The 23,274-nt window shown below is 73.9% G+C and overlaps 3 protein-coding genes across 3 annotated transcripts; 2 read left to right on the forward strand and 1 right to left on the reverse strand.

The window, feature by feature from the left end:
• Positions 1 to 355: 355 nt before the first annotated feature.
• On the reverse strand, positions 356 to 3,322 carry FARSA (phenylalanyl-tRNA synthetase subunit alpha). The gene is made up of 13 exons (XM_082334096.1): positions 3,148 to 3,322; positions 2,916 to 3,053; positions 2,735 to 2,833; positions 2,504 to 2,622; positions 2,337 to 2,429; positions 2,091 to 2,219; positions 1,906 to 2,021; positions 1,745 to 1,829; positions 1,560 to 1,659; positions 1,309 to 1,477; positions 1,154 to 1,231; positions 600 to 714; positions 356 to 521 (listed from the first exon to the last, which is right to left on the reverse strand). The coding sequence occupies exons 1-13, from the start codon at positions 3,301 to 3,303 to the stop codon at positions 416 to 418; spliced, it is 1,503 nt and encodes a 500-aa protein (XP_082190222.1). The 5' UTR covers positions 3,304 to 3,322; the 3' UTR covers positions 356 to 415.
• Positions 3,323 to 4,082: 760 nt separating this feature from the next.
• Positions 4,083 to 7,362, forward strand: LOC309601150 (calreticulin-like; the record flags this gene model as incomplete). The annotated part of the gene is given in 11 exon segments (XM_082334045.1): positions 4,083 to 4,319; positions 4,321 to 4,363; positions 5,429 to 5,530; positions 5,622 to 5,825; positions 5,902 to 5,918; positions 5,921 to 6,001; positions 6,081 to 6,290; positions 6,373 to 6,486; positions 6,564 to 6,707; positions 6,826 to 6,918; positions 7,002 to 7,362. Coding segments are annotated over 11 exon segments (1,434 nt in total). The 3' UTR covers positions 7,191 to 7,362.
• A 397-nt stretch (positions 7,363 to 7,759) lies between these two features.
• On the forward strand, positions 7,760 to 11,481 carry LOC309601205 (UV excision repair protein RAD23 homolog A-like). Its single transcript, XM_082334129.1, has 9 exons — positions 7,760 to 7,846; positions 8,468 to 8,629; positions 8,711 to 8,889; positions 9,185 to 9,240; positions 9,643 to 9,770; positions 9,847 to 9,922; positions 10,362 to 10,492; positions 10,567 to 10,722; positions 11,243 to 11,481. The coding sequence occupies exons 1-9, from the start codon at positions 7,775 to 7,777 to the stop codon at positions 11,354 to 11,356; spliced, it is 1,074 nt and encodes a 357-aa protein (XP_082190255.1). The 5' UTR covers positions 7,760 to 7,774; the 3' UTR covers positions 11,357 to 11,481.
• Positions 11,482 to 23,274: the final 11,793 nt, after the last annotated feature.

Here is a 23,274-nt window from a genome sequence, read left to right on the forward strand (position 1 = left end):
CCGGCCAATCGGCGCCCGCCTGGGCGGTGGGGCGGCAAATGAAAGGCGGCGGGGGAAAAGGCGGGAAGGGCCGGGGCGGGCGCTGAGGAGACGCAGCCGCGATGGCGCCGGTACCGGTACGGGGCGCGCCGGGACGGGACGCGGAGGCCGGTTGAAGGGCGGGGAGGCGCCCCGCTGCGGGGCCGCCGGGCTGAGGCACCCCGGGGGGCGGCGGGGAGCCGCGGTCGGGGCCGGGGCCGGGCGGCCTGTGGGTGCGGCCGCCCCCGAGCCGTGTGAGGCCTTGGGGCCTCCCGGCCTCCTGCGCACCATAAACCCCCCCCCAGCGCCGCCCACGCGTGGTCCCTGGCTCAGACACGGGCACCCGGCTGGGCAAAGGGGCTTTATTGGGGGGCACCCCTCCCCGGGAGGACGGGGCCTAGGCGTCCAGGCGGCAGAGGGGGCTGTCGTAGACCATCTGCAGGTTGACCCGGTGCCCCACCAGCTCGCGGATGTTGTTGATGCCGTACTTGATCATGGTGGGGCTGGTGCAAGAGACGGGGGGTCAGCGGGGACGGGGACGGCCCCCTCCCCGCGGCTCCCAGCCGCCCCCCCCGACTCACCGCTCCAGCGAGAGCCCCCAGGCGATGACGGAGATGTTCTCGGGCAGCCCCATGGGCAGCAGCAGCTCGGGGCGGAAGATCCCCGAGTTCCCCACCTCCACCCACTTCTTCAGCCCTGGGGGGTGAAGTGGGGGCCCCCGCCCCGCAGGGGGTGAGGTGGGGTCCCCAACCACGGGGCACCCCAGAGACCCCCTGCCTCAGAGAGAGTGAGACTCGGCCACCCCATATTGGAACCCCAGAGCCTCACTGCCCCATAGAGACACCCCAAAGCCCCCCCCAGGGGAGAGAGCGAGGCTAGGCTGACCCCCACACCATAGGACCACCCCAGAGCCCCCCACCCCATAGCAGACAGAATGAGGCTAAGCTGGCTGCCACCCCAAAAAGTCACCCCATTTCCCTCCCACGCTCTGTGGGGGCACATGGAGACTGTGGGGTCCCCCCCATGTTCAGTGGGCGCACGCAGACCCTGGGGCTCCTCGGGGGCCCATGCAGACCCCCAGGACCCCCCTGCTCCATGGAGGGGGCCCACACAGACCCCCCGGGGCCCCCCTCACCCTCGTGGTAGCTGAACACCTCCATGCTGGGCTCCGTGTAGGGGTTATAGGCCGGTTTGAAGCGCAGCTGGGTGATGCCTGGGGACAGAGGAGGGTGAGGGGGGCCCTGGGGAGTCCCTGGCCCCACCGCATGCCCACCCCAGTGCCCCCCGTACCCAGCTTGGTGAAGAACTGCCGGAGGGTGCCCATGAGGTGGCCGAGGGTGAGGCCCCGGTCGGCCACCACCCCCTCCACCTGGTGGAACTCGGCCAGGTGGGTGGCGTCCAGGCTCTCGTTGCGGAAAACCCGGTCGATGGAGAAGTACTTCACTGGGGAGAACTTCTCCTGGGGGGTGGCAAAGGAGGGGGGAGGTCAGGCAGGGCCCCCCCAAACCCCTTCCCCACGTCTCCCCCCGAGCCTGTCCCACCTGGCGGGCCAGCTGGTAGAGCATGCGGGCGCTGGCGGAGGTGGTGTGGGTGCGCAGCAGGTTCCTCCGCGCCTCCTCCAGCCGCCACTCGTACTTGTACCTGGGGGAGGGGGGCGGTTCAGCGCGGGGTGGGGGGCACATGGCCCCCCAACCTGCCCCCGCCCACCCCGGGGTCTCGCCCTCACCCCTGCGAGCCGTAGCCTCCCTGCGAGTGGACCTTCTTCACCTTGGCCGTGTAGCCGGCGGGCAGCTCGGGGGCCTCGGCGGGGTCTGGGGGGGCACAGACAGGGAGGCGGGGGTCAGCGGGGTCTGGGGGGGCTCCCGTGTCCCCGCCCCCCGCACCCACCCTGTAGGAAGAAGGTGTCGTGCTGGTCGCGGGCCGGGTGCTGCTGGGGCTGGAAGAGGGCGTCGAAGTTCCAGAAGGAGCTCTCCACAAAGTTGTCGGTGGGCATCTCCGTGAACCTGGGGGGCCGCTGCGTCAGGGGGGCCGCCCCCCCCCCGGCCAGGGCCCCCCCCGCACCCCCCACTCACCCCATCTCCAGGAAGATCTGGCGGAGCTGGGAGCGCACCTTCAGCAGCGGGTGGAGGTGGCCGCAGGCGGGCGGCAGCCCCAGCGCCGAGAAGTTGTAGGGCTTGAAGGGGAGCTGCCGCCAGGAGCCCCTGCGGGCGGGGTCAGGGGTCACGGCAGGGGTCACAGGGTCACGGCAAGGTCGTGGCAGGGTCAGGGGGCACGGCAGGGTCAGGGTGTCACGGCGGGGCTGGCCCCCGCCGACTCACGTGGCGATCATCTCCGGCGTCAGCTCCGTCTCCGGCCGCGCCACCGCGGTGCTGAAGGCGCTGCCCTTGCGGATCCAGTAGGACTTGAGGGTGCTGGGGGAGGCGAGGGGGGGTCAGGGGGCGCCCCCAAACCCGCCCCCACCCCCCCGGCCCCCCGCCCCGCTCACACTTCCAGCAGCAGCTTCCTCCTCTTCAGCTCGGCGCGGTCGCGCTCGGGCAGGCTCTCGGCCTCCCCCCGCTGCACCCGCCGCAGGCTCTCCTGCACCGCGTCCTGCACCTCCGCCACCTGCGGGCACGGCGGGCTGGGGGCGGGCCGAGGACCGGGGCGGCCCCGGCCCCCGCGGGGACCCCGGGGGATCCCCGTCCCTCCCCCTCGGGGCGCTGCGGGGGACACTCACGGCGCGGAGGACGCGGGGGCCGCCGGGCGCCCCCTTCTCCAGGCGCAGCCACTTGTTGGCCATGGCCTTGCTGAAGCCCACCGAGCCGCCGGGCAGCTTCTGCGGGGACGGGGACGGGGCGGCCGTCAGGGACCCGGCGGCCGCCCCCCGCCGCCCCCCGCCGCCGGTGCCCGCCGCTCACCATGGCCTCGCCCTGCGGCAGCCCCTCCGCCGGGAGGCTCCGGAAGAGCCGCACCTCGGGGCTGCCGTCCCGCAGCACCTCCGCGCCCTCGGGGCTCAGCTCCCACCGCGTGGCCGCCCGCGCCTCCGCCTCGATCACCTGCGGGGACGCCAGCGGCTCGGCACCGGCACCGGGGGGGCCCGGCACCGGCACCGCGGCCCTCCCTCCCCGCGCCGGCGCCCGGCGCTCCCACCTCCCCCAGCGCCTGCAGGCTCTTGACGGCGCCCACGAGCGTCTGGTGGTCGAGGCCGAGCGCGGCGGCCGCCTCCAGGCTGCAGAGGCCCCCGCCGGGCCCCGCCGCCGCCCGCTCCAGCCGCCGCAGCAGCAGCTCGGCCACGCTCGGCGCCATCGCGCCCGCCGGAAGCGCTCCCGGGGCCGCCGGAAGCGGCGGGGCGGGGCGGGGCGCGGCGGGCGCCATCTTGAGCGTGGCGGGGGCGCCATCTTGAGCGCGGCGGGACGCCGGGGGCGGCCGCTGCGGGAGGGCCGTGACGTCGTGAGGCTGCACAGTGACGTCATGAGGCGCCGGGCGACTTTACCCCCGGGCCCGGCGCCATGGCAACAACGACCCCGGCCCCGGTTTGCCGGCCTGTCGCCGCGGTGACGCCGACCCCAGGCGCCCCGTCGCCATGACGACAGCCCCTGCTGGGGGGAGGCGCCAGCGCCTCGTTAGCGCAGCCCCCCGGCTTTGCACCTTCCTGGGTTTCGCGTGTGCTATGACATCACTGGGTCGCATTACATCATCATTGCATCGCAGCTCCGTATTAGGCCATAAATCCCTGAGACAACAGGAGAGACACCCCCCCCGTCCCGTGTGTCGTGCCGCGTCCCGTCCCCCCCAACGCGCTCCCGTGTCGCGCCAGGGCCCGATCCTTTTCCCGGTGCCATTATGGGATGGCACCCACGTGGTCCGCAGGAGGCCTGGCCCTTTAAGAGCGCCCGGCCCCACGTGACTGCGGTGACGCTCCCCGCGGAGCGAGGACAGGAGCGCGCGGGAGGGGGGGGGGGGGCGTCTCCCTCCGAACGCGTGGTCGCTCCTCATTGGTCGTCGTGCTCAGCCAATGGGAAGCGGCCATCTGGGACGCCAACGTTCGGGGGCGCCGTCGCCACCGGCCAGCGGGCGGCCGGCCAATGGGAGCGGGCCCTGCGCGGGCGCGGGCCAATGGGCCGGGGCCGGGGGCGGGCCGAGGGGCGGTGGGGCATATAAAAGCGGGGCGCCGCCGCCGCCCCCCTCCGCAGTGCCGGGCGCCGCCGGGCCAGGAGGGAGGGAGCAACCGGGCCGCGTCGCGTGGGACCGCCGCCATGAGCCGCCTCAGGAGCCGCCTCAGCCTCCCCGTCATGCTCGGCGCCCTCCTGGCGCTGGCGGCGGGCCGGGCCCACCCAGTTCTTCCGGGAGGAGTTCGGGGATGGAGGTGAGGGGGGGGGGGCCGGGGCGGGGGTCCCCTGGTGGGGGGACACGGCTGAGGCGAGGGCGGGGCTGTGGGGAGCCGTGGGGTCCTCTGAGGTGAAGGGGACCTGGGGGGGGGCGTTACTGAGATGGAGGGAGGTTGTAGGGCCTTGGGGGGCACCTGAGGTACAGGGGGTCGAGGGGGGAGTCCCCCGAGGTGAGGGAGGCGACTGTGGGGACCCTTGGCGTTCCCTGAGGTGAGGGAGGGTACAGGAGAGCCTGGAGGCCTCCCCTGAGCTGGAGGTCGGGGGCCGTGGTGGGGGAGGGCCTGGTTTTGGAAGTGGATGGGGGGGAGACGGGAAGGATGGGGTGGGGAGCGAGGGGTCTCACCTGGGCTGAGGAGGATGGGGGTCATATGGGGGGTGAAGGATCAGAGCTGAGGAGGGTAAGGGTCATTGGAGGGATGGGGGGGCTAGGGCTCTGGGTCAGTCCTCGGGTAGAGCTGGGGGAGACGAGGGGGCTGAGAGATCTAGGAGAGGGGTACGGCTCAGGAGAAAGATGGAGGGGGGCTCAGGCCCCAGTTGGATGGGTGGTCCTGGGGAGAACTTTGTGTAGGAGCTCTGCCCTGGGCTGGGGAACGGGGCCCTGGGAGGCTACAGGGGGCTGAGAGGCCCCCCCCAGCCTGGGGGGCTGGAGAGGCAGTGGATGGGGGCTGTCAAGAGCGGGGACCCCCCAAGGGGTTTCTCAGTGGGGGGGCTGGGGTGTTCCCTATGGGGGGAGGCGGGACAGGAGGTGGCTTGTGTTGGGAGTTTGTCCTTCCCCGGGACCCTAAATCCTCCTGCAGCCCCACAGCAAGGGAGACCCCCAGACCCCAGCTTCCTCTGGGGCTCCCAGCACTGGGGGGGAGGAGCAATGTGGGGGGTGGGGTCCCAGCTCTGGCTGTGGGTGCAGGTGGGCAGCTCTCCTCGATGGGCTCCTCTGGAGCGTGACGGGCCTCAGGAGCTGCCCCGGCTCTGCGCTGGGGGGGGGCAGAACCGGCTCCCCAGCCGTGGGGAGGGGACTCTGGGTCCTGAGTGCTCCCTTCCCGCAGATGCCTGGACCCGCCGGTGGGTGGAATCGAAGCACAAGCCTGACTACGGCCGGTTCGTCCTCACTGCTGGGAAGTTTTACGGCGACGCTGAGAAGGACAAAGGTAAGGGGAGCCCCGCGGCTGGGCCGTGCCGGGTGGGGACCCCCCGGGGCCAGGAGTCCCCCCCCCACTCCAACGTGCCCGCGTCCCGCAGGGATCCAGACGAGCCAGGACGCCCGGTTCTACGCCATCTCCTCGCGCTTCGAGCCCTTCAGCAACCGGGACAAGACGCTGGTGGTGCAGTTCACGGTGAAGCACGAGCAGAACATCGACTGTGGCGGCGGCTACGTCAAGCTCTTCCCGGCCAGCCTGAGCCAGGAGGACATGCACGGCGACTCCGAGTACAACATCATGTTCGGTGGGTCCCCGGCCCCCCGCGGCCCCTGGTGGCACCGCGCGGGGCCCCCCCTCACCCCCGTATCCCCCCCCCCCAGGCCCCGACATCTGCGGCCCCGGCCCGGCACCAAGAAGGTCCACGTCATCTTCAACTACAAGGGGAAGAACGTCCTGATCAACAAGGACATTCGCTGCAAGGTGGGTGGGGGGCGCGGGGGCCCAGCCCCGCCCCGCGGGGGGGGTCCGCAGCCCCGCTGAGCCACCCCCCCCCCCGCAGGACGACGAGTTCACCCACCTCTACACGCTGGTGGTCCGTCCCGACAACACCTACGAGGTGAAGATCGACAACGCGCGGGTGGAGTCGGGCAGCCTGGAGGAGGACTGGGACTTCCTGCCCCCCAGGAAGATCAAGGACCCCGAGGCGCGGAAGCCCGACGACTGGGACGAGCGGGCCAAGATCGACGACCCCGAGGACAGCAAGCCTGAGGTGGGGCGGGGGGGCGGCGGGGGAGCGGCGGGGGGGGCTGCGGCGGCGGTGGCGGCGCCCTGACCCCGCCCGGCCCCCCCAGGACTGGGACAAGCCCGAGCACATCCCCGACCCCGACGCCAAGAAGCCGGAGGACTGGGACGAGGAGATGGACGGGGAGTGGGAGCCCCCCGTCATCCAGAACCCCGAGTACAAGGTGAGGCGGGGGCTTCGCCTCCGGGGCGGGGGCCGCGCCCCCTCCCGCGCCCCCCCTGACCCCCCGCGTCCCCCCAGGGCGAGTGGAGGCCCCGGCAGATCGACAACCCCGACTACAAGGGGAAGTGGGTGCACCCCGAGATCGACAACCCCGAGTACAGCCCTGACCCCCACCTCTACGCCTACGACAGCTTCGGCGTCATCGGCCTCGACCTCTGGCAGGTGCGCGGGGCGCCGTCGGCGCCGTCACGCGGGCGCGCGTCGCCCCCCCGGGGCCGTGTCATCCCCGCGTCGCCCCCCCGGGGCCCCTGTCGCCCCCTGACCGCTCCCCGTCCCGCAGGTGAAGTCCGGCACCATCTTTGACAACTTCCTCATCACCGACGACGAGAAGCTGGCGGAGGAGATCGGGAACGAGACCTGGGGGGCCACCAAGGTAGGGGAGGGGACGGCCCCGCGCCCCGGGACCCCCCCGCGGCGCCCCGGCGCCCCCCCGCTGACCCCCGCCCCGTCCCGCAGGAGGCGGAGAGGAAGATGAAGGAGCAGCAGGACGAGGAGCAGCGGAAGAAGCAGGAGGAGGAGGAGAAGCAGCAGAAGGAGGAGGAGGGGGACGAGGAGGGGGACGGGGACGAGGAGGAGGAGGAGGAGGAGGAGGAGCCCGAGGCCGAGCCCGAGGAGGCGGAGGCGGCCCCGCGGGACGAGCTGTGAGGGGCGGCGCGGCCCGGCCGGCCCCGGGGCGGGACCGTTCGTCTCTGTGAGACCTGGACTCTTTTCTATGGGCGCCGCCGCCCGCCCGCCGCGGGCCCGGGGAGCGGGGGGCCGGGCCGGGCCCCCCCCGGGGCGAGGACTCAGGAAGGGCGCCGGGCCCGGTACCGCGGGGGCGGGGGGGTGGGGGGGGGGAGGCCCCCCCGGTACCGGCGGGGGGGTGGGGCTCCGCGGGCGCACGTGGCTGTACGGGTGTCGCGAGCCGGTTTCTATTAAATTAACGCTCGTCCCGGCCGCCGCCTCCGCTCCGCTCCCTCTGCCCGCGCCATCTTCCCGCCGCCGCCGCCATTTTGTGCCGCCGCGCGCCTCACGTGACGGGGGCGCCGCGCCCTTCCCCGTGTCACGTGACGGGGGGGGCGCCGCCGCGGGGCGGGGCGCGTGTGGGCGGGGGAAGGCGGGAAGGGCCCGCGCCGTGACGGAGTTCCGGCCGCGCGTCACGTGGCGGAAGCGGCGGGGCGCCTAAGATGGCGGCGGCGTGAGTTGCATGTTGTGGGGCCGCCGGGAGGAGCCGCCGCCGCCGCCGCGCCATGGCGGTGACCGTGACGCTGAAGACGCTGCAGCAGCAGACCTTCAAGATCCGCATGGAGCCGCATGAGACGGTGAGCGCGGCCCGGGCGGGCGCGGCCGGCAGCGGCCCCGCGGGGCGGGCGGGCGGGCGGGGCTGGGCCTCACCCCCCCGCCGGCCTGGGGCGGCCCCGATCCCGCTCCCGCCCGCGGCGGCGGGGTCCGGCTCCCCCCGGAGCGGGGCGCCCCGGGGCTTCTGTGCCCCCGCGGGGCCGCGGCGGGTCCCGGCCCGCTCCCCGGCTCAGGATGGAGCCGTGTGCGGGGTACGCGGGGGGGGGTTCGCCCCCCGCTCGGCCCGGGCGCGCTCCCCGTCCCCTCCTGTCCCCTCTAGGGAGCGCGGTCACGGGCGTCGCGCCCGCTGCGGCGCAGCCGGCGGGGGCGGTTCTCGTTGTGCAGCCCGGGGCTCCCCAGTGCCCCCCCGCGGGGCGGCCCCGGGTGCCCGGGTCCTCCGCACGCCAGGGCGGTTGAAGGGGGAATTACTGGGGGGGGGCTGAACCCCCCACCGCCGCCTGCCTCAGCCCAGAGGCCGTCGCTCCGCCGGCCCCAGGCGGGACGGTGGCTCCCCTGGCTCGGGGCGTCCTCGCTGGTTTTGGTGGGAATCCGTGTTTTTGGGGTGACGCCGTCTGGGGGCTGCCCCTGACCCCCTGCGCCCCCAGGTGCGGGCGCTGAAGGAGAAGATCGAGGCGGAGAAGGGCAGCGATGCCTTCCCCGTGGCCGGGCAGAAGCTTATCTACGCCGGGAAGATCCTGAGCGATGACGTCCCCATCCGCGAGTACCGCATCGACGAGAAGAATTTCGTGGTTGTCATGGTGACCAAGGTGGGACCCCCCCAGGTCCCCCTCCCCAAAACGGGACCCCCCCCCCAGACCCGGCTGCCCGCTCACGACCCCCTCCCACAGGCCAAGTCGGCACTGGGCACCGCAGCCCCCGAGGCCGGGGCTGGCAGCGCCTCGGAGCCTCCCGCGGCACCAGGGCCCCCCCCGGCCGCTGACGCCGTCCCCCCGCCGCCGGCCGCCCCCAGCGAGGAGACGCCGTCCCACGACCTCCCTCCGCTCGCCCTCTCGGAGCCCGCGGCGGGGTAAGGGGGGGACCGAGCCCCAGGGAGGGGGAATTGGGGGGCAGGGGGGTCTAATTCTGTCAGAGCCTGTGTCTGGGGGCCGGGAGAGCCTGAAGCAAAGCGTTTGGGGGGGCTGTGGGGGGATTAGGGGCCAGCACAGAGAATATTTGGGGGGGGAGTAGCAGGAGAGTGGGGGCTGGGGCTGGGCCAGCATGGGGAGGGGGGTAGGTGGCCACAGGGGGCTCTGGGGGGGCCGGCTGTGCCCCGGAGCTCCCAGAAAGGCACCAGCTGCCAAATCTCTCTCTTGAATCCGCAGCTCTGTTCCCCCCCCAGGTAGTGCGGGGCGCTCGGCCGACGCCGCCTCCACCCTCGGTGGGTGCCGGGGGCGTGGGATGGGGGGATGGGGGGTCCCCGGGGGGAGGGGCACGAGGGGGGAGGGACGTGGGGGGACCTCTGGGGTGGGGGGGGACTTGTGGTGCCCAGAGAAGCGGTGGGGCGGGGGCTTCCCAGTGCGTGGCAGCCCCTGACACGGGGAGGGCTCCGGAACGGGGGGAGGCGTGGGGGGCTCCTGAGCGGGGACGGAGAAGAGGAGGAGGTGTCGCGGAAGATGGTTTGGGGGCCCCTGGGTGAGGGAACGGGATGGATCAACAGGGATCTTTGGAGTTGGGGTCCTCGTTATGGGGCAATGGAGGTAACCGGGAGGAGACGGGGGGGTCCTGGGGCCGGGGGGGGCCCGGGGGGGTCCCAGGGCCAGCGCTGACGCGGGACCGGCAGTGACGGGCTCGGAGTACGAGACGATGCTGACGGAGATCATGTCGATGGGGTACGAGCGGGAGCGGGTGGTGGCCGCGCTGCGCGCCAGCTACAACAACCCCCACCGCGCCGTCGAGTACCTGCTGACGGTGAGCGGGGGGCCGGGGGCGGGGGCGGGGGGGCCGGGGGGGCGCTCGGGGCCCCCCTGACCCCCGCCGCCCCCAGGGCATCCCCGGCAGCCCCGAGCCCGAGCGCCCGCCCGTGCAGGAGAGCCGCCCCCCGGAGCAGCCGGCGCCTGAAGGTCAGTGGGGCGGGGCTTCCGTGGGACACACCCACTGGGTGGGGCCAGGGCTGGCCACACCCCAGGAGGCCCCACCCCCTCGGGGTGGGGCATGGGGCTCCTCCCCAATGGGTGGGGTCCTGGTCAGGGGTGTGGCCCGGAGGCTCCTCCCCTTGGGGTGTGGGCGAGCACTAGGGACCGCCCCCTGGGAGCACCACCTGGTTGTGTGCCGGGGGGGTGTGGCCTTGGCAGGCCCTGCCCCTTCGTGGGTGTGGCCTGGTTGGGAGGAGGTTGGTCAGTGGGTGGGGCTGTGCCTGGCTCCACCCCCTGGGGCAGTGCTTGGGGAGGTCCCACTTTCCTGGGGCGGGGCCTGAGGAGGCTCCTCCTCCTGGGGAGGGTGGGGTGGCCTGGCCAGACCCCACCCCTGGGCGTGGCCTGGTCTGACCCCACCCACCCGCAGGGGAGAACCCGCTGGAGTTCCTGCGGGAGCAGCCGCAGTTCCAGAACATGCGGCAGGTGATCCAGCAGAACCCGGCCCTGCTGCCCGCCCTGCTCCAGCAGCTGGGCCAGGAGAACCCCCAGCTGCTCCAGGTACCCGACCCCCCCCGGACCCCCCGGGACCCCCCCGGGACCCCCCGACTCACCCCCTCCCCACCCTCCCCCAGCAAATCAGCCAGCACCAGGAGCAGTTCATCCAGATGCTGAACGAGCCGCTGGGGGAGCTGGGCGACCTCGAGGGGGAGATGGGCGCCATCGGGGACGAGTCCCCTCAGATGAACTACATCCAGGTGACGCCTCAGGAAAAAGAAGCCATAGAAAGGGTAAGGGCGACGGGACGCCGCAGGGGGCACCGGCTCTCGGCAGGGTGCGGCAGGTGTTCCTTGCTGTTAGTAGGCACCAGAGTTAATAGCACGGATGATCTGCGGGCACGAGTCACTGCAGGTGACTTACAGCCGTCAGTAGGAACCGGAGTTTACAGCGCTGAGCAAATTGGGGAAATAGTGCACTTAGAGCTCTTATTAGGGTCCAGAGTTAACGCTGGTGGGAGGCACAGCATGCTTACGGCTGTTAAGAATGGCAGCGGTTGGACTGTGGTCACTAGGCTCCAGAGTAAACAGCAGCAGAAAGTAGCTGTTAGTGGGAACTAGAAAGGCAATAGCTGGTCTTTAGGCATCGTTAGGGACCAGAGTTAGTGCTCCCAATTGGTAACGTGTCCAGAGCTATCGTTTGGGGGCGCGCAGCGAGAGCTACCGTTAGGGTCCAGGGTTAACAGTGGTGGTGGGCAGCTGTGCCCGCCCCGGGGTGTCAGTAGGGCCCAGAGTGAACGGTTCCCCCGTGCAGTTGAAGGCACTGGGCTTCCCCGAGAGCCTGGTGATCCAGGCCTACTTCGCCTGCGAGAAGAACGAGAACCTGGCGGCCAACTTCCTGCTCAGCCAGAACTTCGACGACGACTGAGGGGCCGGGGCAGGCGCCCCCCACCCTCCCCCCACCGCTGGGGGGGGCAGGGGGCCCACGCGGCCTCCTGGGGGGTCCCACCGCGGGGGGGGGGGGGGCCACAGCTCTGCACGGCCCCCCCCGGGGCCTGTGGGTGTGGCTCTTGCCTTTCGGGGAGGGGCGGGACTGGGACCCCCATTGGGCCCCAGCCCTGCCACGCCCCGAGGGAGCAGCAGCGATTGGTGGAGCCCCCGGAGCCCCCCCAGGCTGGGGGGTGCTCCGCAAACCGCTTTCTCCTGTCGTCCCCCCCCCTCCGACCCCCCCTTCCCCCGTTCGGCCCTGGGGGGGGAGGGGGGGGCAGCACCGCGGGAAGAACCACAACTCGGGGGAAGAAATTAAATGCAGAATTTTAAACCCATTTTGGGGCCGCGTGGGTGTGATTTGAGGAGGGGGCGGGGGGCTCAGGAGGAGACGGCCCCTGTGCTCCCGGGGGGGGCCCCCCGGGGGGGGCCGGGAGGCGGCGGCAGCCTCGGCGGCGGCCATGGCGCTACGGGCGGCCTCCTCCCGCTCCTGCCGCCGGCGGCGCTTCTCCTCCTGCCGCTGCCGCCGCTCCAGGTCCTGCAGCAGCGCCTGCGCCTTGGGGCTGCCGCGGGGGGGGGTCCCGGGGCGGGGGGGCCCCCCCAGCCCCGCCTCGGCCAGCAACCGCTGCCGCCGCGCCGCCTCCTGCCGCGCCCGCTCCCGCGCCCGCTCCCGCTCCTGCCGCCAGGCGCTCACCCGCGCCGGCATCGCCGCCAGGCTGCGGGCCACCAGCTGCTGCCTGGGGGACAGGAGGGACCCCGGGATGGGACACCCCCCTCCCGCCCCCCATCCCCGCGCTCCCCCTGGTCCCAGTTCTCCCAGTGCCTCCTGTGCCCCCAGTCCCAGCGCCCCCACTTCTCCCCAGCGTCTCCCCAGCCCTGATTCCATTTCTCCCAGTTTTCAGCAGTTGTCCCCGTGCCCCTCCCAGCCCTGATCCCAGTTCTCCCAGTGCCCCCCCAGCCCTGATCCCAGTTCTCACCAGTGCCCCCAGTTCCCCCCAGTCCCAGTTCCCCCAGTGCCCTCCCCCAACCCTGATCCCAGTTCCACCAGTGTCCCTCCAAACCCAGTCCCAGATCTCCCAGTGCCCCCAGTTCTCCCCAGTGCCCCCCCGGACTGGATCCCAGTTCTCCCAGTGTCTCCCCGACCCCAGTTCTCCCAGTGCCACCACTGTACCCCCAGTTCTCCCCAGTGACCTCCAGACCTGATCCCAGTTCTCCCAGTTCTAACCAGTGTCCCCAGTTCCCCTGGTGCCCCTCCTACCCCTGATCCCAGTTCCACCAGTGTCCCTCCAAACCCAGTCCCAGATCTCCCAGTGCCCCCAGTTCTCCCCAGTGCCCCCCCCCAGACTGGATCCCAGTTCTCCCAGTGTCTCCCCAACCCTGACCCCAGTTCTCCCAGTGCCACCACTGTACCCCCAGTTCTCCCCAGTGACCTCCAGACCTGATCCCAGTTCTCCCAGTTCTCACCAGTGTCCCCAGTTCCCCTGGTGCCCCTCCTACCCCTGATCCCAGTTCCACCAGTGTCCCTCCAAACCCGGTCCCAGTTCTCCCTGTACTCCCAGTTCTCCCCAGTGCCCGCCCCGACCTGATCCCAGTTCTCCCAGTGTCTGCCCAGCCCCGATCCCAGTTCTCACCAGTGCCCCCAGTTCCCCCGGTGCCCCCCCCCGCCCCCGATCCCAGTTCCACCAGTGCCCCCAGTCCCGCCCCCGCCGCCCCGCCCCACCTCTCCTCACGCCGCCGCGCCTCCTCCCGCTCCCGCCGGTCGAGCGCCGCCTCCACCTCCCGCAGCGGCGGGTCCCATTCGCGCTCCTCCGCCTCCGCGGCCCGCAGCTGCTCGGGGTCCGGCCAGAGCCGCCAAACCGGCACCGCCGCCGCCTCCCCCAGCCGCCCGAAGCGCCGCGCCGCCGCCCGCGGGTCCGCGGGGTCCGCCGGGGCCGGGCCCGTCCTGCGCCGCAGCGGGGCCGCCCGGTAGGGCCGCGCCGGGGCCGCGATCGCCAGCGAGACCCGGGCCCGGCCCAGCGCCGCCGCCAGCGCTCGCCCCATGGGCGCCGCCATCTTGCGCGGGCGGCGGAAGTGACACGCCGGAAGCGGCGGGAGCGAGGGCGGAAGCGGCTGAAGGCGCGGGCGGAAGCCGCGCCGGGAGGTGACGGGCGGGGGGGGGCGCTGCGGGGGAGGAGCCGGGGGCGGGGGGCGGTGCCCGGGGCGGGGGGACCCCGGCGGGGGTGGGGGGCGCCGGGGGGGCTCGTAACGGGGGGGACCCCGGGGGGTGGGGACCCCTCTGGTGTTGGGGGGGCTCCGCCTTGGGGGGGGGGGGGCGGCGGGGACCCCGAAACGGCGCTGGGAGCGGGGCGGGGGGGGGGGGGGGGCGCTCCCCGCCGCGATGCTCCGAAACCGCCGCCCCTCCCCCGGGGGGGGGGATTTGGGCTCGGAGCGGGCTCCCCTCCCCCCCCCGCCCCTCCCCCCCGCCCCCCCCGCAGCCGCAGCCAAGCCCCGGGGCGCGCTGCCAAGGGCTCGGCGCCGTTAACCCCTCCCTGCCCGCGGCCGGGCCCCCCCGGCCCCCCCCCGCGCCCAGGAGCAGCCCCCGGGCGCCCGGGTCCCCCCTGGGGGGGGGCGGGGGGGGCCCTGCGGCCGGGTGACGGGAAAAGGGGGTGGGGGGGGAGCCCGGGCGCCTGGGGCCGCTCCCCACGGCGGCCCCACGGGGGGGCCGGGGCCCCCGGACGCCTGGGTCCGCTCCCCCCGCCCCGTTCTGGCTGAAGCTGCCGGGGGCCGGGGGGGGGGGGAGCCCTAATGGCTTCCAGGCCTCGGCAGCCGGCGAAAACCCGCCGCTAACCAGAGCCAAAATCCCCCGAAATCGCCCCAAAACGTTCCCCAGGCCTCCCCGGGGTGGGGGACCCAGGCGTCTGAGCCCCCCCCGCCACCGCTGCAGCCCCCAGCCCCCCCCTCCTCCCCAGGGGGGACCCGGGTGTCCGGGCTCCCAGCCCCCACCCCCCCAGTGAACCCCCCTAAACCCGGCCAAGGGGCGGGGCTGGAAATTGGCCCATTTTGGGGCGGCTCTGCCCGATTTTGGGGCCTCTGAGGTTCCTTCGCTCCCGCCTTTGTCCTTCCCCACCGCCGAGAGCCCACCGCCCCGGCTTTCCCACCGCGGGGGGCATCTCCCCCTCCCAGGGTCTCCCTGTCCAGCCCCAGGGGCGAGGGGGTCCCGGACGCCCGGGTCCCCGTCCCACGCGCGTCCCCGGGGCCGGCAGCCGGCGCGCTGTGGTGTCGGTGCCTGTCCTGGCGTGTCGGGGCGTGTCGTTGCAGGTTGCGGCGTGTCAGAGCATGTTGCAATGTGTCAGGGCGTGTCGCGGCGTGTCACGGCGTGTCAGGGCGTGTCGCCGCATGCGGCGGCGTGTGTGAGCGCCGTCGTCCCCGTCCCCGTCCCCCCCCCGCCGCGCTCGGCTCCATCTGCGGCCCCAGCCGGTCGCGGCGGCACATCTGGCGCTGGCGGCCCCCGAGCAGCTGGTGGGGACGGGGGGGGGGGGGGCGATGGGCCCTGTGCGACGCACGCCGGCTGCACACGCGTGTGCACGGGGACACGGGGGCTCGGACGTGCCGGACGCCTGGGTCCCCTCTGGCCGTGGCGGGCACCGGGTGCTCTGGGGGGGCCGGGGGCTTTGCGGAGCCGTGTCCCCCCGTGTCCCCCGCAGGACAAAGCCCAAAGCCGGGGCCCCTCGCGCCACCCCTCGGTGCTTCGGGCCGCGGCGGTGACGGCGTCTCCGGCAGCGAAGGGGTGACGGTGGCGGTGGTGGCGGTGCCAGCGCTGGCACCGGGTGGTGACAGATGGCAGAGGGACGCGGCCGCAGCCGGAATGACAGATGAGGCTGCCACCGCCGCCGTCACCGCCACTGCCATCGCCACTGTCACTGTCACCCACACCGCCGTGGTACCATCACTGCCACTGTCCCTGTCATCGGCACTGGCACTGCCGGGACACGGTCACCGGCACTGGCATTGTCACGGCACTGGCACCATTGCTGGTGCTGTCACTGGCACCGGCACCGGCACCGGCACCGGCACGGCGCTCACCGGCCTGTGCTGCCTCTCTCCCTGCTGCCACCACCGGCACTGCCACCGCTGCTGTCGCCGTCACCAGTGGGGACCCACAGCGGCCCCTGGCCCCTCTCGCCGGGGCCCTGCGGCTGCGGGGTCCCTGCATGGGGGGGGGGGCGTGCGGGGACGGGGACGCAGACGGGGCAGGTGGGGGACCCGTGTTCCCCCCCGTGTCCCCCCGTGTCCCCCCATGTCCCCCCCGTGTCCCCATGCCCCCCGTGTCCCTCCGTGTCCCCCCATGTCCCCGCTGTGTTCCCATGCCCCCCGTGTCCCCCCCTGTGTCCCTGTGTCCCTCCGTGTCCCCTGGTGTCCCCATGCCCCCCGTATCCCCCTGTGTGTGTCCCCGTGTCCCCCTCCGTGTCCCCACGCCCCTGCGTCCCGCTGTGTCCCTCTGTGTCCCCCTTTGTCCCCCCATGTCCTCCCGTGTCCCCACGCCCCCGTGTCCCCCTGTGTCACTCCGTGTCCCCCCATGTCCCCGCTGTGTTCCCACGCCCCCCGTGTCCCCCCGTGTGTGTCCCCGTGTCCCCCTCCGTGTCCCCACGCCCCTGCGTCCCGCTGTGTCCCTCTGTGTCCCCCTTTGTCCCCCCATGTCCCCCCGTGTCCCCACGCCCCCCGTATCCCCCCGTGTGTGTCCCCGTGTCCCCCTCCGTGTCCCCATGCCCCTGCGTCCCGCTGTGTCCCTCTGTGTCCCCCTTTGTCCCCCCATGTCCCCCCGTGTCCCCACGCTCCCGTGTCCCCCTGTGTCACTCCGTGTCCCCCCATGTCCCCGCTGTGTTCCCACGCCCCCCGTGTCCCCCCGTGTGTGTCCCCGTGTCCCCCCGTGTCCTCCTCCGTGTCCCCCTCCGTGTCCCCACGCCCCTGCGTCCCGCTGTGTCCCTCTGTGTCCCCCTTTGTCCCCCCATGTCCCCCCCGTGTCCCCACGCCCCCCGTGTCCCCCTGTGTCCCTCCGTGTCCCCCCATGTCCCACGCCCCCCGTGTTCCCCCTGGTGTCCCCATGCCCCCGTGTCCCCCCATGTCCCCCTCCGTGTCCCCATGCCCCCGTGTCCCCCCGTGTCCCCCTCCGTGTCCCCACGCCCCCTGTGTCCCCCCCCGTGTCCCCCCCGTGTGTCCCCGTGTCCCCCCGTCTCCCCCCGTGTCCCCCCATGTCCCCCATTCCGTCCCGGCGGGGGCGTGCCCATGGGGCGGGGGCGTGGCCCGCGGCAGAGGAGGGCGGGGCCCGCCGCGAGTGGGCGTGTCCCTGGGCGTGGCCCGGTGGGGCGTGGCCTGCGGGGGGCGTGGCCGGCGCGGCGCTTCCCGCGGCAAAAGTGCGGCGGGCGCCAACTTCGGGCAAACTTTCCCCGCGCGCCGCCGGCACCGGCACCCCCGGCCCCGGGACCCCCGGACCGCGGCCCCCGGCCCCGCCCGCCATGCCCCGCCGCGGCTGACACCGCCGCCATGTACTCCCCGTACTGCCTCACCCAGGTACGGCCGGGGGCGGGGGGTCCGGGAACGGCGGGTCCGCTCCCGGGGGTCCGGTCCCGGCTTGGCTGCGAGCGGCTGCGCCCCCCCGAGATGGGGGCGCGGTGGGTGGGGGCGCGTCCCCTCCCCTGCTGCCGGTACCGGGCGGGCGGCGACCCCCGCTTTCTCCGCCGTCGCCGGGGCCGCGGGTGCGCGGCTGCGGGGGGGGGGGGGTGGGGGGGGGCCGGGCTGGTCCGGGGCTGCTGCCGCCTCCGGCCGGTGCCCGCCGCGCCGCGTCCCGGAGCGGCCCCCGCCGGACCCCCGGTGCGGGGGGGCCCCGGTTGTGCCCAGCCCGGCGGCGGCCCGCCGCGGGGGGACTCGGTCCGGCGTGGGGCAGCGCCCCGGGGCCCCCCGGCCCGGTGCCGCGGCCGAGCCCCTTCCCGCGGCGGGGGTGACCCCCGGGGAGGGCGCGGGTGTTTGCCCCGCGGGGGGTGCTGCCCGCGGGGCCCCGCGGGACGGGGCGGTCGGTGCCCACGGGGTGTTCCGTGCCTGCGGGCACGGCCGGGACGGGCCGAAACCCGGCGCCGGGGGGGGTCGTGGCCGCGGGGTCCGCAGGAGGGCGGCCGGGGGGCTCCGCGGGGCCGGGCGAGGGTGAGGCCCCCGCGGGGGCACCGGGACCGGGGGACGCCTCGTCCTGGGGGGTTGTTGGGGTGTCGCGGGGGGCCGTGGGGAGGGGGGTCGCTGCGGGGGGGGGAGGGGGTCCGGGGAGGCTGGGGGAGGGGGTCCGGGGGGGAGGCGACGTCGGGCGCTGGGTTGGGGGCACGTCTCGGGGGCTGTGGCACCGGGGTCCGTATGGGAGATCCCGTGGGGGTCCCTGTCCCCCCCCCCCCGCTGTCCTGGGGTCCCCCCGGGGTCTCGCCATGGTTGCCCGGGCGGCCCGGCCCCCCCCGCGGGGCGTTGCTTCTCTCCCCCCCCCCCCCCCGCCGTTGCCCTTTTCTCCCGCTTTTCGGGGAGGTTTTGGCGGCCGGTTGCGTCTGGGCGGGCGGCCAGCGGCGCTTCTCGCAGCTTCGGCGCCCGCCCCGCACACGCGTGTGCACGCGCCAGCAACACGCCATTGCACATGCGTGTGCCCTTGCCTGCACACGCCAGCAACGCGCCTGTGAGCCCGCCTGCCCGTGCCAGCGCACACGCGTGTGCTCCCTCCTGCACACAACTGCACACGCATGCACTCCTGCATGCACACACGCAGTCACACGCTGCACACGTATGTGCTCGCTGGTGTGCGTACGTGGTTGCGCTCTGCACGTGTGTGCACACCCCCGTGCATACCCGCAGTCTCGCACCGTGCACGCGCATCCGTGCACACGCGTGCGTGCACACACGTATGCACGGCAGCCTCACGGGCCCAATCCTGAGTGTGCTGAAGCATGGCTGCGTGTCTGCGCTGGCACCACACGCTCACACGCGTGTGCTCCCTTCTCACCCTCCTTTCCCTTTCGAGCCATTTCTGCGCGGTTTTGGGCCGGTGCCACCGTCGTCCACCCCCCGGCCCCGGCGCGGGGCCAGGCCCCCAGCGTGTGCAGGATCCGGCCGCTGCGTCCAGCCGTGGGCACGGATAGCAGCACGCATAGCGGCACCTATAGTGGCACGGATAGTGGCAGCTCCTGCCGCCAGGCCTGTGGCTGACCAGGCGTGGGCTGTGCCTCGTCAGCCGCTGGCGCGGCACCAGTCCCCGTCACCTATAGCCGATGTAACCTATAGCCGGCGTAACTGGCAGCGGCTCTTCTCTACGTGCCGTAACCGCAGCCTCCGCGGTGAAACCCTGCGGCTGCACGCGCGGCCCCAGCCCCCACCGGGATGCAGCCCCCAGCCCCCCCGGCCCAGCACCGGGCTCCAGCTGTCGGTGCCGCGGCTGCTCGTTGGGCCCGTGTCCCCCCGCGTCCCCCAGGTCCCCCAGCCGCGGGCTCCCGGCCGCGCGGAGCAGCCCCCTGCCCCAGCCCGGACCCTGGGGGATGTGGCAGAGGCTGGGAGCGATGTGGGTCAACGTCACCCTCTCTGTCACGACATCACCGTTACTGTCACCACCTGGGTGATCCCTGGGGTGGAGCGGGGGCACCCACGGACCCCCCCCCCCAGCTGCACAAAATGCCCCCATGGCCATTTGCTCTCCAAAGCACGGGGGAAAATGCGTAGCCTTCCCCGTCCCCGCGCAGCCCCCCGTACCCAGACAGCTGCTGCGGAGGGAGGCAGCCCAACGCGCGCGAGAGGGGATGAGGGGGCTGCGTGTGCCCAGCGCCTGTAGCCCCCGCCCCGGGGGGTGTGGGGTGGTGGCCGCAGCAACGCGTGCATCGCCAGCCCCTGCAGCGGTGTGGTGCAGGCGGGTGCGGCGCAGGGTGCTGTGCCCAGTGCCAGGGCGCCGGGGCTGCTGTGGCGCAGGGTGCGGTGCAGCGGCCAGCGCAGAGCACGAGGTGCTGCGGACAGCGGGGTGCAACGCGCCGCACGCTGCGGGTGCAACGTGCACATCATGGCACACAACATAACGCGCGTTCAGGGGTTCGGTGCAGCACGTGCTGGGGTGCACGCCGTGCACGTGCCATGTACGGGACACCGATGTGACACGTATGTGGTAGGCAGCGCGCTGCGCGCCGGGAGCAGCGGACCGCAGCTGAGGGCACGCTGCCGAGCGGGGTGCGCGGGCAGGACGTGGTGTCAGGGGACGTCGTGTGGCGCAGGTTTGGGATGTGCCCCAGCGCCTGCGGCACGGCGCGGCCCGGCACGGCGCGGCACTGCTGCGGGGCCCGTTGCCGCAGGCTGCGGCGGTGCCCGTCGCCACAGGGTTCCCCCGGTCCCGCGGGGTGTGCCCTGCACCCGCAGCTCTTAACGCTCAGCCCTGCTGGTGCCAGGACCCGCAGAGGGTGCGGAGCCACCTCGGGGGGCTGGGGTGGACGGGATGGGCGTGAGGTGCCCCAGCGCCCCCCAAACCTTCAGCCAGCCCCTATGGCGCCTATACGGCCCGTTGAGGACCAGGACGGTGCATGGGGCACCTATAGGCTGTAGGGGCTGGGGCGTGCAAAGGACTGCGGGTGCCCGGCGGGTCTGACAGGGGGGCGGGGTTCACACGTGTAACGGTGGGGACGTGCACACGTATGTAGTGGGGTGCAGGTGTACGTGACGGGGAGAGAGGATGCGCGTGTGTCATGGGGACTTGGTGCACACGTACGTAATGGGGGTGCACATGCATGTGCCGCACATGCACCATGTGCGCAATGCGTGTGCAGGCGACGTGCACACGTGGCAGCTGCGCCTGCACGCTCTGTGCGCGTCTCCCTGCGCAGCGTGTGTGCAACATGTGTGCCCGGTGCCTCTGCATATGGGTGCACTCCCGCACCGCCCGTGTTGTATCCCTGCATGCACAGGTGTGCAACACGCGGGTGCAAGGTGCTGTGCATGCGTGTGTGAGGCATGTGCGAGGGCCCTGTGCCCCACGCGTGGCTGTGCGGGGCCACGCTGCCGGCTGATGCAATCAGTGCGGGGGAGGCACCGCCCCCCCGCCACGTGCGAGGCCGTGCAAGGCTGTGCGAGGCGCCCGGGGCCGCGCGAGGCGGGGGCGGGCAACACGCGTGGGCACCACGCCGGGGGGTGCGTGTGCACGGCGCGCGCTGCCTGCGCGGGGTGTGTTCACACGCTGTTGTGCCGCGTGCGCGTGCGAGGAGCCGTGTGCCTGGCGAGGCGTGTGCGCGGGCCCTGCACGCGCGTGGCAAGACATCTGCGTGTGCTTCGCTGTCTGCGCTGCCGCAGCCCCGTGTTGCGGCACTTGCGGCTTTGCTGATCCCCCTCCCCGTGTCCCCCCGTGTCCCCCTGTGTCCCCCGGCCGCGGGGCTGCGCTGGCGGCATCAATAATGGAGGAGCCCTTGGCTGGGCCGGGGGGGCCCTGAATTATTGATGGGCCACAAAAAGCTTTCTTGGACGCGGCAGCACTGCGGGGCCCCCCCGGCCCGGCCTGGCAGGAGGCCACGGGGGGGCCGGGATGCCTGGGTCCGCTCTGGGGAGGGAGCGGGGTTGGGGGGTGGGTTGCAGCCCCGACGCCTGGGTCCCCTCCCCGGCCGGGGGGGAGGCACGCCCCGACGCCTGGGTCCGCTGGTGCCAAACTGCATCGGCCCCGCGTGCTGCGGCACCGCCTCGAGCCGCTGCGGTGCGTCCCCCCTCCCCGTGCCCGTGACCCCCCGGCACGGCCCGGGCGCCTGGGTCCCGTCCCCGGCTCGGCTGCGTGGGGAGGGGGGGCCCAGACGCCTGGGTTCCCCTCGAGCAGCCCGGACGCCTGGGTCCTCCACGTGGCTGCGGGCAGGGGAGCAGGCAGGCGGCTTCCTCCGCACAGCCCAGATGCCTGGGTCCCCCCCGGACGCCCGCGTCCCCCGCGAATGCCTGGCCCCCCCCGGCCGCCTGGGTCCCCCGCCAGGACCATCCGGCACGTTCTCTCCGAGGCCACCGGGACGCGATGGTGTCCCCCCCCCCCCCCCGATGCCTGGGTTCCGGCAGCTCCCGGCCTGGTGCCGAGGTCCCTCGTGGCCGCCCCCCCGCCCCCCCCGGGGGTCCAGGACGCCCCTCGCTCGCCACCCCCCCTCGGCTGCCCCCCCTCCGCACGGGAGGGTCTTGGCAGCGGCGTCAGGGGCCGCCGGGGGGATTTTTGGCGGCAATTCCGGCTGTTTCGGGCTGTTTTCTCTCGCGGCGAAGCCGAGGGCCGGGGGGAGCTGGCAGCGGCGCGGGAGGGCGGGCGCTGCCGGGGCGGGGGGGCCGGGGGGGGGTGGTTTTTTTTTTTTCTTTCTTTTTTTTTCCCTCTTTTCTGTTTTTTCTGGGCTTTTCCCTCCCAATCCGGCGCCGCCCCCCCCGCCGCCGCGCTGGCGCTTTGCCGGGTGCTCGCAGCTGCGGACGCGGCGACGTGGCTTCGCCCGAGACTGCGGCTCAATGCGGGGCCGGCGCAGCCAATGGCAGCCCGGCGGCACTGGGGCCGGACCCCGCCTCAGCGCGGACCCCGGCGTCCAGGGGGGGACCCTCGCGTCCGGGAGGGGACCCCGGCCTTGGGCAGGGGCCCCGACGTCTGGGCAGACCCCGGCGGCCGAGCCTCTAGATCCTTCCATGCTGGCCCCGGCTTCCCCGCGGAGGGGCGGGGAGGGGACCCAGGCGTTCGGGAGGGGACCCAGGCGTTCGGGCGGACCCAGGCGTCCGGGCAGCGCGGGCCTGACCTGGCGGCTCTTTGTCTTCCCCGGGGCTGCGGGGGGACCCAGGCGTTCGGGCCACTGACACCCCCGCTCTGCTAGCCCGACCCACCCCAGCGCCCTCCCCGGGGTGCGGAGGGGACCCAGGCGTTCGGGAGGGACCCCGGTGTCCAGGTGGACCCAGGCGTCCGGGAGCCCTCCCCGTGGCCAAGCGGGCGCTGGCGGGCCCGGACGCCGGGGTCCTCTGCGGCCAGCTGGGAGGGGAGGGGGCTGTGGGGTGGAGGGGGCCCAGACACCGGGGTCCCCCCCTGCCCCTGCGGATGGCTCGGCCGGGGGTGCCGTGAGCGGAGCTGTCGTGCGGCCGCGACCCCTCGTGCCAATCAATCGCGACCCCCCGTGCCAATCGCGACCCCTCGTGCCAATCGCGACGCCTCATGCGAAGCCCTCGGCCCTGGGTGCCCCCTCTTCCCGCGCCGCCCCCCCCCCCCCCCCCCCCGTGCCAGCGCCGCTGCATCCCATTTTATGGGTTTTGCCAAGCAAAACGGGGCAGGAAGGGGGCGGGGGCCGGGGAGCGACGCCGCGCGCAGCCTCCCCCCCCCCCCTTCCCCGTTGCGGTTTTGGGGCAAAAGCCGTGAGGTTTGGGGCCGGGGAGGTGTGCGGGCACCGATGCGCGGGAGCCTCCACCCAGCCCCGACGACGAAACGCCCAAATTTTGGGTTTTTTTTTCTTCGCACAGAGGGAATTAATTACCGGGGGGGTGGGGGGGGTGTGTGTTGGCTCCAAGCGCCGCGTCGGGGATTTGGGGGCAGAAACGGAGGTTTTGGGCCGTTCTGCGCTGGGGCTGCCACGGGGCCAGGGAAAGCGGCCAAAATCCGTGGCCGTCCCCCGTCCCGGGGTGCGGGGGGGGGGACCCCCGGGCCGGGCCCCTCGTGCAAGCGCGGCCGCGGCGTCCTCGTTCGACCCCCTTGCACGAGGCTTTGCACGAGGCTTTGCACGAGGCGGCTTTGCACGAGGCCGCGCGCGGCCGGGGCGCGCGGCGACCCCCCGGCACGGCTGGGGGCGCGGATCCCCGCCTTTCGGCGAAGCCCCCCGCTGCACCGGGGGCTCTGCCCCGGCGGCCGCC

This window comes from Platalea leucorodia (genome assembly GCF_965183815.1).
Source record: "Platalea leucorodia genome assembly, chromosome: 29".
Classification (NCBI taxonomy): Eukaryota; Metazoa; Chordata; class Aves; order Pelecaniformes; family Threskiornithidae; genus Platalea; species Platalea leucorodia.

Bases quoted from the DNA above. Each gene is read 5' to 3' on its own strand.
- FARSA (XM_082334096.1), bottom strand. From the start codon at position 3,303: ATGGCGCCGAGCGTGGCCGAGCTGCTGCTGCGGCGGCTGGAGCGGGCG. The intron at 2,834-2,915 runs GTGAGCGGCGGG...CCGTCCCCGCAG, and splicing joins TGCCGCAGGGCGAGGCCATG to AAGCTGCCCGGCGGCTCGGT. The intron at 1,232-1,308 runs GTACGGGGGGCA...CTCTGTCCCCAG, and splicing joins GCAGTTCTTCACCAAGCTGG to GCATCACCCAGCTGCGCTTC.
- LOC309601205 (XM_082334129.1), top strand. From the start codon at position 7,775: ATGGCGGTGACCGTGACGCTGAAGACGCTGCAGCAGCAGACCTTCAAG. The intron at 9,771-9,846 runs GTGAGCGGGGGG...CGCCGCCCCCAG, and splicing joins CCGTCGAGTACCTGCTGACG to GGCATCCCCGGCAGCCCCGA. The intron at 9,923-10,361 runs GTCAGTGGGGCG...ACCCACCCGCAG, and splicing joins GGAGCAGCCGGCGCCTGAAG to GGGAGAACCCGCTGGAGTTC.